The sequence below is a fragment of the Physeter macrocephalus genome, chromosome 12, assembly GCF_002837175.3.
Source record: "Physeter macrocephalus isolate SW-GA chromosome 12, ASM283717v5, whole genome shotgun sequence".
NCBI classification, from domain to species: Eukaryota; Metazoa; Chordata; class Mammalia; order Artiodactyla; family Physeteridae; genus Physeter; species Physeter macrocephalus.
The window spans coordinates 19,215,856-19,233,981 of NC_041225.1; the positions used below are offsets into that span (position 1 = coordinate 19,215,856).

Consider the following 18,126-nt stretch of genomic DNA (forward strand, 5'->3'; position numbering starts at 1 on the left):
TCACTTACAAAGGTATCTGATGCATCTCGGGAAGCAAAGAAGCCCTAAGCCCAAGGCCTCACAGTTTTTGAAGAGCTCAGTTTATTGGCTCCATGGTGACTACAACACTGTTTAGCAAATAGAAGAGAAATACTCCAGATGATTTGATACCAAATTAGGTGATGGATGGATGAACAGTATTCTAGATTACTGAATCAGGAGTTTTCACTGAAAATTGCTAAATCTGTAAGTATTGGTCATTTCACTCAGCTAATTACACTAATTGGACATCCAGAAGACCATTTCCTGGAAGAACATTAGATTCATTAGGAAGAAGCATCAAAACAAGCTACCAAGAATGACATATCAGAATTGGTAAATTGACACAAACGAATGCGGCGGCATCGGAGGCTTCCTGTAAAGACAGCATACTGTGAGCAGAGCTGATAGCACAGTTCTGCCCCTCCTGGAAACTCTGGGATTTAGGAAATATGTTGTTGGACTTGCAGGGCAGCTCCCCAAAAGGTGTCCCTCCTGGTCTGGATCCATGTTAAGTGACGTTCTTAAAATGCTGAATCTAGTAAAATTCAAGCGAAGGTCACCTGCTCACAGGATCCAAAAATGATAGTTTACATCTGATAACTTAGGCAGTACTGATGTCAGCTACATCAGAAATGATACCAGGCACATTTGATTTGGTGAAAGACAGCTTAGGCTAGATGAAAGTCTGTTCTTTGTACTGGGATCCTGAGTTGAAAATGTCACTTGAGGGTTTTGCAAAATATGAAAAGTGTAGAATATAAACCTCCTGAGAAACAATTTTGTGAAATTAAAAGATTGCACTGAGCTTTTTAAAAGAGAAACGCTAGGTGCTTAAGAGCCCTAGTATCATCCAAATTGTCAAGAAGCCACTAAAATGGGATCTATGGTCCCAGCATCCAGTACTTGTTGCAGCTCAGGTGATTTTCTTATAGTAGATATCTGAGACACGAGTTGGATACTTTGGTTGACTTTCCTATCAATGACTTGGTTATATTGGAATTCCTAATTAATCCAAATCCAAGTCTGTTCCCTTCGAAATGGATTGCTGTTTCTAGCCAACATGGAGGGGTAGAAGGGGGGTACTGTATGGCTTTTCCAAGAAGAAAGTATATTGGAAAATGGTATTATTTTGATGACTGTGGTGTCAACTCTGTCTGAAGGCCAAATTGTGTTGAAAGCAGTCTAGGTACTCTTCTGCCAGAGAGAAGCAACTTTCAGTGGAACTGGCTTTTTCCCTCCCCAAGCATCCCATTTAGAAAGTGCCGAGACAGTGTTACAGGGAAGGAGCATATGCACCAACTGATGTAAGTGCTTGAAGCCACAAGGAGGGTGTCGTGCTTGTGTCTGTTGAAGCGATGTACTTACCCACCAGTCACACAGACATGTGAGATTGGGAGCTTCAGATAACCAAATACAAATCCTTCATCCAGTTCTGTTGTGGCCCCTCCCGTTGCGGAGCACAGGCTTCAGACGCACAGGCCTAGCGGCCATGGCTCACGGGCCCAGCCGCTCCGCGGCATGTGGGATCTTCCCGGACCGGGGCACGAACCCGTGTCCCCTGCATCGGCAGGTGGACTCCCAACCACTGCGCCACCAGGGAAGCCCCTTCATCCAGTTTTAACATGTGCAGAATTTGAAGTGAGACACGGTGAAAGCTTCAATAGAACTCTCAATCCATTTATAGGCTTGAATTATGAATTACACATATATTGGAAGGTAAAAATCTTACATTTATAAAAGCTCAAATATCTCATTTTAAAAGGTTGAAAGTACATTTAAAGGTGGTATAAACTCAGTGTTTACTGTTTTTCCTTATGCACTGTATCTTACATTTCTGATAGGAATAGATAGCAGCATGAATGTTTTCCAGTGAGCGCCAAGACTCCTCCACTGTCCCGTGTCCAGTCCGGATGCTGGTGCTTTCTGTGTGCAGGGACTGGAGAGGTTGGCTGGCCTTTCTGGCTCCTTGTCACTGTGGACACTTGACCTGCCTCCTTTCTGGACACTCACTCACCCCTTGAATTAATCGTTCCTCTCTGTGCTCATGATATTTGTGTACTGGTTCTTCTGTTAGAGCATCTTCTTAGAGTGACTTGTATACACGTTTCTGTTCGATACACTGAGCTCTTTGAGGATAGGGACCCAGTATCTGCTAGACATCGCAGTGGCTATTACTTGGGAAGCCATTTCTATTGTGACTGCCCCAAGTACCATCCAGGGTTTGTAATTTTCCTCCTATTCAGTTTGAGTGGATTCTCACATGTGCCACTGCATAGAATAGAATTTGTTTTGGGTAAAGTTGGAAAAAAACGACTCAATAACTTTGTTAAATTTAAAAAAAAAAAAAAAGGACCAACAGAAAAAACAAAAGAAACAATCCTAAACAGCCTCCCACCTTCCAAACCCCAGGAACCTACTTCCCAAGTAGGAAGGAGGGTAGATTAATCAAGGCTTTGGTGCCATCTTGTGGATATTATTCTCAGTGAATGACTCTTAAGTTTCAACCTTTTAAAAATGAGGATCCTTCATCCGCAATCCCTTTTATAATTTTGGTAACAGCTTTACTGATCTATAATCCACATACCATACATTTCAAAGTGTACAGTCTAATGGTTTTTAGTATATCCAGTTATGCAACCACCATCACAATTTGAGAACATTTTCACCACACCAAAAAGCAAGCCTGTGCCCTTTAGCTATTGTCCCCAATCCACACATTTCCCGCCCCTGCTTTCTGTCTGTAGACATGCCTCTTCTGGACTTTTCATACTGTATGAAGTCATGCCGTATGTGCCCTTTTGTGTCTCACTGCTTTCTCTTAGTATGTCTTCAGGGCTCGCCCGTGGTGTGGCATGTCGGTGCTTACTCCTTTTATTACAGCTGAAGTGATACTCCGGTGGGCATCCCCCCAATTTATTCATTCATCACTTAATGAATACTTGGGTTTGTTTTCACTTTTTTGGCTCTTTGGAACTGCTGTGAACATTTGTGTACAGGTCCTGAGTGGATATGTTTTCATTTTCCTTTGATATATACCTAGGAGTGGAATTTCTGGGTAAAAATGGCAACTTTATGATTTAACTTTCTTGAGGATCCGCCAGACTGTTATTCCCACCAGCAGTGTGTGAGGGTTCTGATGTAATTGTATTTTTGTATATTTCAAGAACACTCATAATGGTAACTTGCTGCTTTCAGTTAAGCTTTTTTCAATTTTTGTTAGAAGTTATGTAAGTATAGCAGTATGTGCTAATTACTGAAAAAAATACCCTCAGTTTAAAGCAATTACTTGTTAACTCACCATCCAGAAATCTAAGTGTATTTATTTCTAGAATTCCGTATGTGTATGTATATACATACTTATAATTGACAAAATGGGATTTTACCACACATACACTTTTCTAGGTCAGTATCAGCAAGGTCCTGTGAATCTGTACATCATTACAACATCTACAGACATCTGGGAAAAGGCATTACTGGTGTGTGATGTTTTCTTGAAGTACACAGGGTTCACAGACCCTGGGAAGACCCTGCAGCCATCAGGCTGGGGGCTCCTAGCTTCACCTTTAGTTTTCTTACCTTAAAAGCTAAATTACTCTGTCAGTTTTGGTTAAGACCCAATAATTTCTTCAACTTAATTTTTAAAAAATTTTATTTTTGTTTTTTAAAAAGCACTCACTGAAAATGACCGAGACAGCCAGTCACCACTGAAGAATCCTCTGTTGTCGACGTCAAGACCCCTGGTTATTGGCAAGTCCAATGGTACATACCTCTTTCCATTATCTTCCGTCAGGCACACCGCTGCAATCGTTAAGGGCAGTGGATTTCACGGCTCTTCTTAGAAGCAGACTCATCTATTCCCTCCCGCCTGGGAGTTAACACTGAGACCACTGCTTTCAGAGGCCAGAAACCTTCCCAACTGCCTTCAACGCCACCACCACTTTATTCCTCTTCATCTTTCAGGGCTCCTCTTGTAGCAAGAGGTAACTCGGCTACCATCATCTATTTGTGGCCACTTTTTGTAAAAGAGACTTCTGATCTCCGCTTCTCAGTTTGTATACGGAATTTGCTTAGTGGAATTCCTCACCCCCTCACCATTCCTTTCTACCTATTTTCCTTTTGCTTTCATGGAATTTACTTCGCCTAAAGTATATATTGTGTTTCCTTTGTCTCAAGGTGATACAGTTGATTACCAGAAACAGCTGAAGCAGATGATTAAAGATTTAGCCAAAGAGAAAGACAAAACTGAGAAGGAGTTGCCCAAAATGAGCCAGGTATGGACTGTATTCTGTGCAGAGAATTCACCATTTTGCCAAGTGACTGGTTCAGAGGTAGGCTTTTTAATTCAGCTGCACCCCCTCCCCCGTCACCTCCAAAGCTATAATCAAAGAAAGATCTTATAACTCCTGGGAGCTGAACATTGTGATGTTTAAATGGGAAATATTTAAATTGTGATCCATTCAGCTGTCCAGATATTCAGAGCTCTTCAGGAGGCCGCCACACATTTCATTCTTTGAAGAGTTTTTTTTTTTAATTAAGAGAATTTAAAAAAAATTTGGCTCCACACGGGATCTTCGTTGTGGCACATGGGATCTAGTTCCCTGACCAGGGATCGAACCTGAGCCCCCTGCATTGGGAGCGTGGAGTCTCTTCGGGGACCTCCTGCACTGGACCACCAGGGAAGTCCCTGAAGTTTTTATATCAAATTCATTTACCCAGGTTGTGATGCAGATTTATTCCCTAGAGCGATAGAAGCTATTTGGGGGAACGTGTATACAGCATTCTTCATGTAATAGTGTACTCTTTCCAGTTTCTTGAAAATCACTGATTACATATTATACTGTCCTGATAAGGCTTCAAGTTGAAAACGTCCCTTTATTATAGGACTTAAATCCCTTTAGCAGGGTTTTTTTGTTTTGTTTTGTTTTTCCGCAAAACGAAGTGTTGCTCAACTCTGTTGAGTCGCTTTCAAATATTCTACTCTTTGTATATAAAGTCAGTTAAACCTCAGTGTTGTTTGTCAGCCATACCTCAGTTAACAATCGATGTTTCTCCCAAGTCATTAAATACTAAATTAGCAGCTCAACCTTCTTCCTATTCCTGGAGTAATCGTGCAGCTAAGTTCCACCTGAGGCACCTCTATCACACGACATAAAGATTCTCAGTTTGGGCAGGAGTGTGTGTGTAGCTTGACAGAGCATCAGGCATCACTGTTCTGCTTCATTTAATGGCCGCCTTTAGTTGCCGCTTGGCGTTCCCACCAGATTACCAAATCATAATCTCATTCAATCTTAACATGCAGGCTGTTTCCAACCTTTGGCTGCAATAGACCCTATAGCCTGAACATCCTTATCAACAAATCTCTGTGCACAGCTTTTGAATACATTAGTTGTCTTGCTGGGTTAAAGGGTCTGACACTTCTGTATAGACGGCACAAGTCTACATGTGTGCTGAAATCCCCTGGACTATTAATGGTGTGCCTTCAGAGTGGAAGGGCAGAGAATACCTCTTATTTTCTGCTTCAAAAAGTACTATGTGTTTTCTTTTTTCCCCCAAAGAACTAGGTATTCAGTTTGAAAAAAGCCCACGATATGCTTCTATTCTTGTTATGCTGCTACATGCAGACTTTCTTCTCAATTCCAGAGAGAATTTATCCAGTTCTGTAAAACACTGTATAGTATGTTCCATGAAGATCCAGAAGAAAATGATCTCTATCAAGCCATCGCCACGGTAACCACTTTGCTGCTGCAGATCGGGGAAGTGGGGCAGCGAGGCAGCAGCTCTGGAAGCTGCTCCCAGGAAGGAGGGGAGGAGCCGCAGGCTTCGGCTCCTTCTCCTGAGCAGGACTCAGTTTTTGCCGACACCCACAACGGGAAGAGTCCCCAAGAGGCCCAGGCGTTTCCTGAAGAGGCACAAGGGGGCTGGACTGTCTCCCTTGAACATATTTTAGCTTCACTTCTGACTGAACAGTCACTAGTCAACTTTTTTGAAAAGCCACTGGACATTAAATCCAAACTTGAGAATGCCAAGATCAATCAGTACAGTCTCAAAACTTGTGAAATGAGCCGCCAATCACAGCCTGAACTCAAGCTGAGTAGCCCGTAGCAGGACAGTGGTTGGTTGGCCGAGACCAGTCTCCATACCAAAGCACAGTCCGGGTTTGTGGGTTGTCAGCCCATAAATCTAGGTTTGTCTAGTTCATCGTGAGTGCACGTTACAAGCTGAGCATCTGGATAAGCAACCGGACAGCCACACCTGTGGCCGGGGGCACTGATGCAACCCTCCAGCATTTCTATTTATTCTTTAAAAGAATTCCGTTGGACACTGTCAGTGCTAGACAGACAGTGTCTCACATCAGTTCCCTTGATGCTGTGACCTGCAACTTCACTGTTACCAGATTTGCTGTAAAGGGCCCGTCTGCCGTGACGCTAGTATTTTGTTCTCAGATGGAATATAAGAAAGTCAAATGTATGATACTAACCCAGAGAGGAGAAAAGCCCAAGCACTCATCCTTCACTTCACATGGGCGGGATTGAGAATCGAGCTCACTTTCAAGATTTACGAGCCACTATCTATCTGTGCAATTGTATTTGGCTTTTTTGCACTAATTAATTTCGTTTCAATGCTGGTAATTGAAACCATTTTAATATATTTGTTGTATTCACTTTGTGTCCTTCCAAAAAATGTGTACAAACCACGCTTTCAATGTTGGCCTCCAGGTTTTTTTAATCAGAAATTTTTGTATTGACTTGGTCTGTGTTTATATCTATCTTTACTTATTGCAGTGTCTGAGGTCTGGGCTGTGCCGGTGAATGGATAACCTGGAGATTGCTCTGCCCCACCGTGTTCACGGGGGATAGTACACTACACTGCAGGTGGCCCCCAACCCCACTACTGTCACCACCAGGGCTTCAAAAGGGGACCTCTCTCTGGCATTTAATTCGTATCATCAGTGGTACAAGCACTGAAGAAATATGATCCCTGCAACACCCTGCTTTCAGGCTGAATTTAGCAGATTAACTAACTAACTAACTAACTAACTAACTCCACGTAAACCAGGACTAAAAACAAACACCTCATGGGGCCACCACCAAATAAGGGAGCTAAAAAGGAACTGTACATACTTCATTAAATCTAAGAATATCAAAAGTGTACCATTTTAGCATGTGAAAATGTGAAAAATGGCAATTAAGTTCTACATGCCAGTGTCTGGAAAAATGTTATCTTAGAAGTCACAAAGCACACGTGTAAAAGCATTAACCTCATACCCCCAATGATGTCCCAACCACCTGAACAGCCATTACCAAGCCAGGATGCATTTCAAAACCACCTTAGAACACCTGCCTAGGCCCTGTGCAAATTCAGAAACTCCAGGGCCTGGGGAGAAGGGGCCCGGGCACAGTAGTGGGGAAGCACCCTCCAAAGGTTCCTGTAGCTGGGAAGTGCTCTAAAACAGACCAGCCTATCCCACCTGCAGCTAGAAAGGAAAAGCAAGACGCGCAGGCAGCTCTGTAACTTTATTGGGCCATCGGCAGCTAGTTCTCATCCACATTCACGGTCTGCAGGTCTGCAAGAAAGAGAAGACGGGCCGTCACCTTCCACGCCCACACCCCCCATCTCACACTCCAAGAACCTTTTCTTCAAGGGTTTAGGTAACTGCTACTATTCCACGTGACCTTGCACAACCCAGATAACAGACCTATTCTGTATCCTTTTGCATTTTCCCACGCCGTGACACAATTTTAAAAAGGTTACCCGAACTTATATCCCTACTGGAAGGATGCCAGGGATACAGGTGCACAATATTTGCTGAACAGCTGAATTCAGGTTATAAAGAGGCTGAGGACTTAAAATCTCAACAGCTCCGTGGGATGAAGTAGAACCTACTTTTGAAAGTGGTGACAGGTACATAGGTAACCAACGTGTAGAGCTTGTTTGGCGAATCTTCATCTTCATTCCGTTTTCTGGACAACCGCACACGGATACGGTATGGGACATTCCTGAAAGATGGAGAACGCTGGTGTCGGGACGTACCAGCCTCAGTAGGCAGCCACCCCCGCCACGCCGGAGCAGCACTGACTCTGCAGGGCATACCGAGCGCGCGCAACTGTTGACCGTTCAGCCCCCTCCTCACACACAACTCCTCCTCCCGGCTCCCCCAACTCTCAGCAGCATCGCAGGCGACTGCATCCCCTCCTTTCATTGCTCCAAGGACAGGAGGGGTCCTGAAACTTCTCTCGGCTCTTGCGACGCCACGCCTCCCCTATCTCAAGGGAGCTCACAGGCACCCGTGCCAGCCTACTGCAGGGCTGAATCTCTGGTCCCTGTCATCACATCAGACTCCAGTGTTAAAAGACACTCCCCCGCCCCCCACCCGTCTCCCATCACCTGGTCCCCGCCAGCTCCACGCCCCGTGGCCGGTCCCACTTCCACCGTCCTCCACAGCAAAACCAGCTCCCTGCTTGGAAGCAGGTCTTAACCTTGGCACTACTGATACTTGGGCTGGATACTTGCTTTTGCGTGTACGTGGGTGGCCTGCCTTGTGCGCGGTACAATGTTTAGCAGAATCTTTGGCCCGTGACCACCCCCCACTACTGACAACCAAAACGCCCCCGTCCCCCAGCAACTGCTCCGGCGGCTTCCCAGTATGTCCAGACAGAAATCCAAACTCTGTGCCACCACCTCTACAAGATCTGCCCCCGCCTAACTCTCCATCCTCACTGTTCTCAAGTCCTGCAACCGCTCCACCTTCGCCAACCTCTGTCCCCAAGTCACGTGAAGTTGTTCTCGCTTACCCGACCCTCACACTGCTGGCTCCTACGTCATCTGGGTCTCAGTTTGGGTCTCAGGGGGCTTCCCTGCAGACACTACCCCACGCTCTGAGTCAGTTCTTTTCTTTCTACCTCCACGCGCATTGGCTAGTGGAACTGTGAAAGTTCACCTCACAGCACAGACAACTCGAGCACCTTATTCCCTTGGCCCAGACGGCTTTGTTGAGCCTGGTGTCGATGCGCACGTCCGGGGTGCCCATCTCCTTCACGGCAAACTTCCGGATTTCTTTCAGTGCCCGAGGCGCACGCTTCTTGAAACCCCTGAGATTCAAACATAAGCAAATAAATCAATTAAGTACAAAGTTAAATGAAATACACAATACACCATGTCCTATTTTCACAAAACAAATCTAAACTAAACCTTGAACAGGGCAGGAACAATTCTTTCCTCCACCACTTTCTAATGCCCAGCAACTACTATAATACTTGGGACACAGAAGACACACAATCTCCTTTCAGTAATGTAGAACAAGGACTCTGCATTCGGTCCTTAAGAGATGCTAATGTATACACTGGCCAACCGTTTCCTGATAAAACAAAAACACCCCCAAGGTCTAATACCATCTGCCAGGGAGAATATAATCTAAGAGTGTTAGAATAAGCTTGAACATAAAGTACACAACACTGAAGTAAACACCGTGTCCTCGGGTCAAAATATTGTTAGATTATTTGCCACATCTTAAGACATGGATTTAACGGTTCATTATTAACTTGGTCTATGCGTAAAGAGCAGGGGCCTGAAATGTACCAATTCCCTCTCAAGAAACACGATGAGGGCAAAAGTTAATGCTACGGATCTCTTGGCATGTGTTAGGCACCATTAACCTGCTGTTTAGATGGGGATACGTAAATTCCTTTGAATGTCATGCTTTCAGTTAAATACAAAACGTGAGAAAGCCAAACTTGACTAGCGGCTGAAATGGTCAAGCATTTGGATAAGCAAAGGTGTCTTCCCCGCCCCAGGGCTGTGAATGTCAGAGGAGCCGTGCCAGTTCCCACGTCCCCTTGCTCCCTTTGCTCTACCCCTCACCAGCCTCCTCGAATCCATCGAGCAAGCTCGCTTCGTTCACTTAAATATTTAACCACCTAGAAATAAAAGGCACCGGAGATAACAGCAGTAGGTTTAACAGACAAAAGCACGTTTCCCACGTAGCTTTCGTAGTTGACACATGGAGTATGTCAGATGGTATCAAGCGCCACAGAGAAAAATAAACCAGGGAAAAGAGGGAGCATTGGGGAAGGAAGGGGGCTGCAGGTTTAAAGTAAGATGGCCACTGCGATACTGAAGTCCAGACCCAAAGATGATGAGGGCAACTATTTATCGACCTAATAGAAAAAGCATTACGGCAGGAAAAAAGGTAACCCTAAAACCAAACTGCGAGCCTGAATGAGGTACCTGCCTGCTTTGACGAGGAAAGAAAGTGGCCAACCCATGTGGAATCATAGCCAGAACTTTGGCTTCTCATCTGAGTTAAGGTGGGAAGCCAAAGGAGGGCCCGAGAGCAGCCCGGGGGTGGGGGGGTGGAAGAGGGAACCAGGAGCAGGAGCCGCTAACTGCGACGTCAGGAGAAGGGTGCTGGGGCCGGTGCAACCCCGCTGGGGAGGGCAGAGCCAAGAGGACTCACTCACTGCCAGCAAACTGAAACCGGGCAGGCCCCAGGGAAATGGGAAGGTCAGGGGTGGAGACGGACGCTAGGAGTTTAGTTTGGGGCCATGTACAGTTTTCGAGATACCCACTGAAACGCCCAAGCATACAGGTTAACAGCAGCTGGATACACGAGACCCTAAGGCTCGTTGCTATTACCAAGCATAGTAGAGAGGGGCTGGGCAGCAGCTGCAGAAGCGCCAAAAACACCGCTGTGGGATCCTTGGAAGTAAAACGGAGAATGGACCAGGAGCTGCCAACTGCTGCCCATCAAGTGTGACCAAAGGTTTTAGTACTGTGAAGCTCTTCACTTAGGGCTTTTGTAACAAAGCCCCAAATGCCTGAAGAACTTGCCCGCCCGCAGTGGCTCACACCCACTCTTCTAATGTCCGCTTGACTGTGTGGCCTTTAAAACACCACCCGTTTCACCTTGTGACTTACTTTCCACCTGGCACTTTTCGCCATTTTGTATCTGGATGCTTATCTCACTTCCCCTGCTAAGTCAACTAGGAAGGTAGGCAGGCTCTTTGGTTCCCTGTTGAATCCACAGAGCCCAAGACACGGTAAGTGCCTAACATGCTCCCCAAATGAATACACGCACGCCCCCCAAGTTAAGGGGCGAGGGGAAGAGAACACGGTTACAAGCAGCAGCTACGCACAGAAAAGGCACTGGACTTTTGACGCAGAAGCCTCCAGAGACCCCACGTCCACGATACCCCTTGGCTCACACATGGTCAACGCCTGCCCGGAAGTGCCAGGCCCGACGCGGACGCTGCTGCCCATTTAACTCCCTCCCCAAACGGGCCGCGTCCGGATACGAGACTCTGCGCCAAGCAAGCCCACGAAATTCTGCTCCACGGACCGCTGCCCGAATATTCTGCAGTGCAACGTCTGCTATCAAAAATACCCCCAAGTAACACTACTCAAGAAGAGACGTGGTCTCCGTTATCACTAGTAAGCACCACGTGCAGAAAAAAGGGGCAGCCGCCTCCCTACACGCTTAAGAACAGAAAAAAACCAAACCCCAGAGACGAAAACCAAGAACCAGCACGTTCGAAGTCATTCCCAATATTCTTGTACCTCACAAAGCCACAACCTCCGGGTGTCCCCTGCCCAAACACTGCCCTATAACCCCACCCACACGCTCTTCTCTGGCCCCTCCAGCAGCTGCACTTCCGGCACTACAGCTTTACCGACGTTACTACGCGCATCTGCGGAGGTCAGAGAACTAAAGGAAGCCCATCGGAGTGTTCGTATTCTGGGCCGGGCGCAGCTTTAGTTCACTGGTTACCTTTACTAAGGCCTAGACACATCGACAAAGTTTGCTTCCCCTCATACACACATCTTTCACCCTTCAGGCCTGCCAAGGTGTAACTGCGAAGCAGAGTGAAACGATTTTTATCATTACCGTATTTCCCCACGTTGGCTCTCCCAGAAACCTAATCTGTCTAGGTATTAACCTCTGAGCATTACGCTTTAACCCCTGTAAGCCTTAAACAGGGTCCACGGAATACAGACGAGCTTTTGAAGAAATGCGTAATTTCTAGACCATACAGCATCCAGACGACTAGACTGACCCCAGGGACAACCAGACCGCCATCTCGGGAGCCCCCATCAGCAAGGCATCGACGACCGCAGGGGTACTCACACTCCATGGATGCGCTTGTGAATGTTGATGGTGTATTCTCTGGTCACCACCTCGTTGATGGCGGACCGGCCCTTCTTCTTCTCGCCGCCCTTCTTTGCGGGAGCCATCTAAGCCCAGGCGACAAGGAGGCTCAGAGCGAGTGGGACAAACCCAAGCCAAGACCTCCCTCCCGGCCCGGCCTCACGCAGCCGCCCTCGGAGAGGGTCCGGCCAGGCCCCTGAAGCCCCGGGTCTGGGCAAAGCCAAGCCGGCCACCCCGCGCGGCCCAAGAATCCGCGCCCCTCAGGTGCCCCCGCCCCGGAAACCCCTGCGGCCCGGGTTCCCCTAAGCTTGGCTACTCTCTCTCCCAGTCTCCGGGAGCTCTTAAATGCAGCGCAGATTCCCGTGCCCTCGGAACGCGGGGCCCCGGGCTGGGTCAGGAGAGAGCCCGCTGTCTTAGTCGGCACAATCCGGGACGAGGATGCCGCCGGATTCCTACAGCCGGCACCCAGCGCACGTACTCACCGTGCCCGGCCGGGGTTAGAAAGAAAGAGCGGGAGGGATTCTGGGAGAAGGAAAGCAGGGTCGCAAGTACAACTTCCGGGTCACCTGGAGGCGGGTGGAGGGGGCGGGTGAGAGGAGGGAAGAGGCGAGGTTGTGACGTAAGCGGCGCGCGCCGGGAGGGAAAAGCGAGCGGGCCTCGGGTGCGGCACCTGGAGCGTCGCGCTCTCTGAGCCCGGCTTCCTGCCGCGCGTCCCCGCCTCCTGCGCGCGAACGAGTGTGGGAGGGGCTTGCGCCTCCGGTCTTACTCGTTTCAGAGGAAAGCGGACCTTGGTCCCCAGGTGGAGGAGAGCAGGGCGGAGAGGGAACTCGCTCTTCTGTTTTTCCCACTCGCTCAGTGATTCGGCCAGCGGTGTCTAACCCTGTGTTCCCGGCTGGAGGCCCGGAGATGACTGACGCGGCTGCCGCCCTGGAGGGGCTCCGGTCGGGCAGAGCGGGCTCGCGAGAAGGGCGTCCTCGCTGCCCGGACCGGGGAGCCTCTCGGGGTTGGGTGGGGGGCCGCGATCAGCCGCAGCGGGACCTGGGCTAGGGGCGAGGAGGGGGGCAGAGCAGAGGCCTGCACAAGAAGTGTTTCGAAATCAGAATCGCCAGTTTGTAACTGACTATATGAAATGTCCATTTAGGAGACTTAGTAGTTGACAAAATCACCTTAGAAAGGGAGAGTAAAATACTATATACAATCTATTATATTGGAGAAATCAATGTGATTTCATGACAAAGAAACACCTGTTTTTCGCTCTATCACAACAAAATGGCCCAATAATAGCAATAGAAGCAGCACTTTTATCCAACACCTGATGTAAGATACGTACCTTGAGAATGAAAAGGGAGGAACCGGGCGCCAGGAGGTCGGGTGTGAATTGACAGACTACAGAGCCAAGTCCCGCGTCCCCATGCCAAACCCGCGGGTTCACAGCTCTGGACCTTCAGTCTGCTGATCAGAAATTGCATTCTCTCTTGGAGGGGGCGAGGGCATGATAAGATCCTTAAACCTAGGGAGGTGTAAAAACTTTACTGGGTGAGTTATTGAAACCCTAGAACGGTATGTTAAAACTGGAGCGCTGAGAAGGTGTGAGAACGAGCACGGAGTAACATACAAAACACGTTAAATCTGTGATATTCACATTTTGCAACCAGTTTTGATGTAAAGATGTATCTTTATATACATAAATATTGTTATATTTTGTGGATCCTTTTAGAACTTTTAAGAAAGCTTCTGTATCAGACTTGAGATTTTAATTCTTACAAGGGTTTATTATTCGTAATCTCTTTTCATAATTGGGGAAATTTGGGGGGTAAATTCCTAAATATTGACTCCTTTGTTGTTTAAGCAGTATGTGATTAATAAGGGAAATGTTGACTATTTAATGGTTAAAAGAATGCTAATCGATAAATTTATAATTAGTCAGTTGGACATTAAATGACTTACAGTTAGTGGTGACTATCTTTCCACGTACAGAATCCCCTTTGACAGAAAGGAATTTACCAGCATGCAGGATAAAGTTTTTCAGTTTATGTCGATGGGTGGGGTCGTGGCTCCACTGAAAGAGGCGGGGACTCCGGGAGGGGCAGATGGTTTTAAAGGAAGTTGAGTCACATACTGAATTAAATTCAGGACCTTTTAAGTGTGTATAAAGTGGTAACCCAACATTGGAGTATATATTTTAAGGCCTGTATTATTTCAGTGAATGTGCTGACGGGTACCCTGCTTCTCCCATAACTGGACATTGGCTGGTTAGGAAATAATCCTAAAGGAAATTTTTTTTTCTTTCTGATGAGCTTTTTTCACCCGGAAAAAAAAAAAAAAGCTGCTTCACAGATACCATAAGACTGTATATTTCAGCTATTTAGTCAACCACGTTATGCTTACAGAAGTATGCTATCGTCTGTACTATCGCGCATAGGCACTGTATGAAGTTCATACGTCTGTGTCCAAAAGCCACATATGTCATGTCTCTGGAGGAGCCACATTAGTTATTTGTCTAGGTTATTAAGGGATGACTTAAAAACTTTCCGGCTTCACATAAAGTGAAGAGAGAAACTGAAGCAATTTTCTACCCAACGCCCACATTTTACCAGATAATTTTGGCAAGAGTCTGACATGTCATGACTTAGAATATGATCTCACAGTTGATCAGTTCACCGTGTTGCCTGTATAAACAAAAATTTTAAATTAGTTTAATGGACGTTAGTTGCCATTAGAGACAGAAGAGACAACATTTAAATTGAGTTAGTTTAAAATATTCTAAAACTTGGTGTATTCCAGAGTTCACATTTCAGTCACTTCTCATGAGCCAAGACTTTATAGTTTTCCAAATAGAAAGGTCATGGCTCTTCTCGAAACAGAACAGGATTGCAAAACAGTCTTTTAAACAGCAAAATTAAATGAATCAAAAGCTAAGGGATTAAACTTCCCCTGATGTTATGTGGGTTTAAAGAAATATTACCCAATAAGAGTTTTCTGAGTTTATCCAGACTCTGAACGCGTGTAAGGTTTAAGCAAATACTAAATTAAATGAGTAGCGTGATCTCACCCTTTTCTAATGGCTTCCAGCTAGAAAATCCTAGGAAAACAAATATGCTCTTTCCATTAAAAAAGTTGTTCTACTTAGAAGTGCAGAGTCTGACAACCAATTAAAATACAAATTCTTTTACAGAAAAATCAGATCTGTAAACCTTTGAATTTACAAAACAGTTAATTACAAAAAAGGTAATCCAGCGTCTCACAGACTTTTGTTGTAAAAAGAGGGTTCCTTTAAAGAGTAAATGATCCTAATATATGCAAAATATTTAGACTTACCTGTTTTCAGGAAGGTTGCAGTTGTGTGAATATAAAACTCCTTTTGGTGTATTTACCTGGCAGCCTCTGATGCCACTGAAAACTGATCCTGGCCGGAGAACGGAGAGGAGTTTCCCCGATTTTACAGGGAAGCAGGTAGAAGCACAGAACTCCAGTGATGGAGCAAGGAAAGGAACTTAGTTCTCTTGGGCCAATGCTTGTAGAAAGGGCTCTGCCGAGCATGGCCATCTCAGTGATTCTCCATCACGGTGTGCCAGGGCACCCTCACTCCAGCGTGCTGAAGCCTCATGGGAAAGTGGGGGGGGGGAATGTCTGCTATTGCTGTATCTCCCCCGTCCACATGACGTGGGCACACGTCTCCCACACAGACCCACAAACCCTGGGCACATCACTGATACCTAAGTGCCAGCAGGCAGAGCCCATGCAACTCCAGCCCAGGTGAGTTTAATTATGGGCTAGGCCTGCTTTGGTGGATAACAGCTTGGTCATCCCCATGGATTACCTGTGTCTCTAAGGTGGAGATGTTTCCAGGAACTTTCTCTGGCTTTGTCACTTTGTTTTGCTGTCATTTCTACAATGAACTGTTGTTTTCTTCTGGCTCAGTCTCTCAAATGAAGATCAGGATCCCGACAGGCTGAAGCACATGTTGAAATCAAAAAACCTAAGGTCATGACCCGGCTTACTTGTTGCTTGGTCCCGCCTTTTCCATATCTTTGCTTATCCTTAAAAACATCTTGAAATTAAAAAGTTTATTGATGAAAAGATGTATGCATCTAGAACAAGGGACAGAAACTGCCTCCAAAGGAAATCATACAAATTTGTTAATTTATTACAAAATGTCCACTCACAGAAATACACAAGAAAACTTTTATCCTCTTATATTTGGGAAAGGAACTGGTGTCTCAGATACAAAATAATTTACACATAATCCATACAATTTTATTTTATATAGAAATAGGTCCTTATTACAACAGCTGTACAATTCACTACACTTCATCTTATAATTACATAAAATCTTTTCTTTAGAAACATCTCAACATAACAAAACATACAAAAAAAGCAAAGTGCATTTTGAAAAGGAAAATCCAATCCTCGCTCTTATCAGGAAAGATACGTAGAAAGATGCAGCATTCTCACTCCAAGGGCCAGCGCGTGGTGGGGCTTCCTGGGGACCTGCCGCTCCACAGACCCGTCTGGCTGGTAAAACCTTCCCAGTCCTCAAGTCCTCAGCTAGAATTCCAGAACGTCAGCTGCGGGATTGTGCTTTGCTTTGAGTCCGCCTTCGTGGTTGTAATCGCCGAAGTAAAAAGGAAACAGTCCAGTGTTGAATTCAGGGGCAAAAAAAGAAACCAAAACCAAACCAAACCAAACCAAACCCCACCGGAACGGTGTGGGGGTGAAAAGCCTTATTCCATTAGGGTCAGGCCGGAGGGTGTGGCGCTGCAGCCTGGTGACTGACCACCAGCTTTGCCGTCTGATCGTGCCATCTGATCGGTGGGCTGTTTTGGTTACTGGGGTCTCCAAAAGTCACGAGAGGAGACACAGTATTTTTAAGAAAGGAAGGTGCCTAAGTTATCTCCTTGTGCAGCTGTGCAAATTAAAACAGAAGCAATCATCCAAAAATAACGAAAAAATCATCTCTTTATTCTCTCTCTTCAACAAATCCCTGACCCGGTGCTTCTCCAATGCCAGAGGAAGGAGAGTCGAGAGAGCGCGGGCCAATGAGCACGTGCGCACGCGCGGCAGCGGCGAGCGGCGCGCTCCGGGGGGCGGGGCAGGATGCAGCGAGATGAGCCATCACTAAGGTGAACTAAGTGATGCACTCCCGTGGGGACCGCGGTCCCTTCCAGGTATGGCTGTAGACTGGGGCCGTGAAGTGCAGGGACAGGGAAACGCGGCCAGTGACCCTGCCCACTTGCACGGGCCGGCCGCTGTGCTCAGGCGTTGTCACCATTCAGGAGCTCTGAAACGGATGCGGTGCGCACGAGAGCCGGGGTGTCCTTTAAACTCTTCTCCCCGACTCCCTGGCCATCCCCCCCCCCTCGACCGTCCATTGGTTAAAGCTGATGTGACCCAACTGAGGCGCCGGGGCACTACCGGGGTAGCTGCTGGAGGCCTGAGGACTCAGACAGGCTGCTGACCCTTCGGGGAGGGCGCGAGGGTGCGGGAGGTGGGTAGCCCAGGGTCCCTGGCTGCTGCGGGTAGGTGGAGAGAAGGAGCGAGTCCTGCGGGTCACTGTGCAAAGAGGTTGGTGCCTGCGCCTGGAAAGAAAGGAAACGGCTCCAGGGGAGGTTCTGCAGTTCAGGGACTCCTCCCCTGAACGGCTGGGGCGGTCATGTGGTCAGAATAAAGACCCTCCTCCCGGCAGGGGCCTGGGGGAGCGCCCGGTGCGGAGAGAGGAAGCTGAGGCTTTGCCAGAAGGGTGCGAATTCTGAAGCCCAGCTCTCTGCCAGCGCTAGGGGTTCCTCCTGGCCCGGCGGCCGGGCCTAGGCTGCCGGGGAACGGTCGCCTGTGGGTTTGGGGATGTTGTAACCTGAGACCACACGCACATAATGGATGGGGCAGCATCCGAGCCCACGTGCCGTCTGCCTACTTTTCACCCGTGGCCCCTGATTCCAGAACTACCTGCAAATACTATCACTGGC

At 47.1% G+C, this 18,126-nt stretch overlaps 2 protein-coding genes across 5 annotated transcripts in view; one reads left to right on the forward strand and one right to left on the reverse strand.

The window, feature by feature from the left end:
- TBC1D8 (TBC1 domain family member 8) overlaps positions 1–6,715 on the forward strand; it is an 82,777-nt gene extending 76,062 nt beyond the window's left edge. For all 3 annotated transcript variants that reach the window (XM_028496557.2, XM_028496558.2, XM_028496559.2), the window contains 3 exons: positions 3,691–3,780; positions 4,195–4,292; positions 5,662–6,715. In XM_028496557.2, coding sequence (XP_028352358.1) covers positions 3,691–3,780; positions 4,195–4,292; positions 5,662–6,123 — 650 coding nt within the window. In that variant the 3' untranslated portion in view covers positions 6,124–6,715. The remainder of the gene's footprint in view (positions 1–3,690; positions 3,781–4,194; positions 4,293–5,661) is intronic.
- An 805-nt stretch (positions 6,716–7,520) lies between these two features.
- Positions 7,521–12,743, reverse strand: RPL31 (ribosomal protein L31). Of its 2 annotated transcripts, none has more exons than XM_007121338.4 (5): positions 12,646–12,743; positions 12,143–12,249; positions 8,985–9,110; positions 7,906–8,018; positions 7,521–7,585 (listed from the first exon to the last, which is right to left on the reverse strand). In XM_007121338.4, exons 2-5 carry the CDS (start codon positions 12,247–12,249, stop codon positions 7,554–7,556), a joined length of 378 nt encoding a protein of 125 aa, XP_007121400.1. In that variant the 5' UTR covers positions 12,646–12,743; the 3' UTR covers positions 7,521–7,553. The 2 variants fall into 2 exon arrangements, with proteins under 2 accessions (XP_007121400.1, XP_007121401.1); XM_007121339.4 differs by lacking the exon at positions 12,646–12,743 and adding an exon at positions 12,480–12,499.
- Between the last annotated feature and the right edge of the window lie 5,383 nt (positions 12,744–18,126).